At 59.9% G+C, this 594-nt stretch overlaps 1 protein-coding gene across 1 annotated transcript in view; it reads right to left on the minus strand.

Annotated features, from left to right (window-relative positions):
- Positions 1-594, minus strand: part of EMH_0006770 (uncharacterized protein) — a gene marked incomplete at both ends in the record, with an annotated part of 4,820 nt that overhangs the window by 1,663 nt on the left and 2,563 nt on the right. The window contains 2 exons of the mRNA XM_013497646.1: positions 1-327; positions 489-527. Of these exons, the coding sequence (XP_013353100.1) occupies positions 1-327; positions 489-527 (366 nt within the window). The remainder of the gene's footprint in view (positions 328-488; positions 528-594) is intronic.

A 594-nucleotide genomic window follows, 5' to 3' on the forward strand; every position in this document is an offset into this window, starting at 1 on the left:
AGCTGCTGCTGCTGCAGCAAGCCCCTCAGCGCCCGCATAGATTCGGCGTTGCGAAGGCTCTCCAGCTCATCCTCCTCCTCCTCTGAATCGAGACATATTGCAGCATCTGCTGCTGCTGCTGCTGCTGTTGCTGCTGCTGCTGCTGCTGCATCTGTTGCTGCAGACCCTGTTGAGGAAGCTTCTGAAGGGGGCCTGCGCTTCCTTCGGAGGCCCGTTCCTGCTGCTGCTGCTGCTGGTGCTGCTGCTGCTGCTGCTGCTGAGCTGCTGGGAGCAGCAGCTGCTGCTGCTGCACCTGCTGCATCAGGCCCCGCTGCTTGTAGTCGGTTGCTGCACGGAGACACAAAGACAGCAGCAGCAGCAGCAGCAGCAGCTAGAGCAGCAGCAGATTCAGCAGCAGCAGGGGCAGCAGCAAGGAGAACTGTGTCGCTGAGGGTTTAGGGTTTAGGGTTTAGGGTTTGGGGTTCAGCTGCAGCAGAGCGCATCCTTACCAGCTGCTGCACTGCAGCGAATCCAACGCCTTCTGTAACCTGAAACAAACAGCAGCAGCAGCAGCAGCAGCAAGCAGCAGCAGCAGCAGCAGCAAACAGCAGCAGC

This window comes from Eimeria mitis, genomic scaffold, assembly GCF_000499745.2.
Source record: "Eimeria mitis Houghton genomic scaffold, Emh_scaff282, whole genome shotgun sequence".
Taxonomy (NCBI): domain Eukaryota; phylum Apicomplexa; class Conoidasida; order Eucoccidiorida; family Eimeriidae; genus Eimeria; species Eimeria mitis.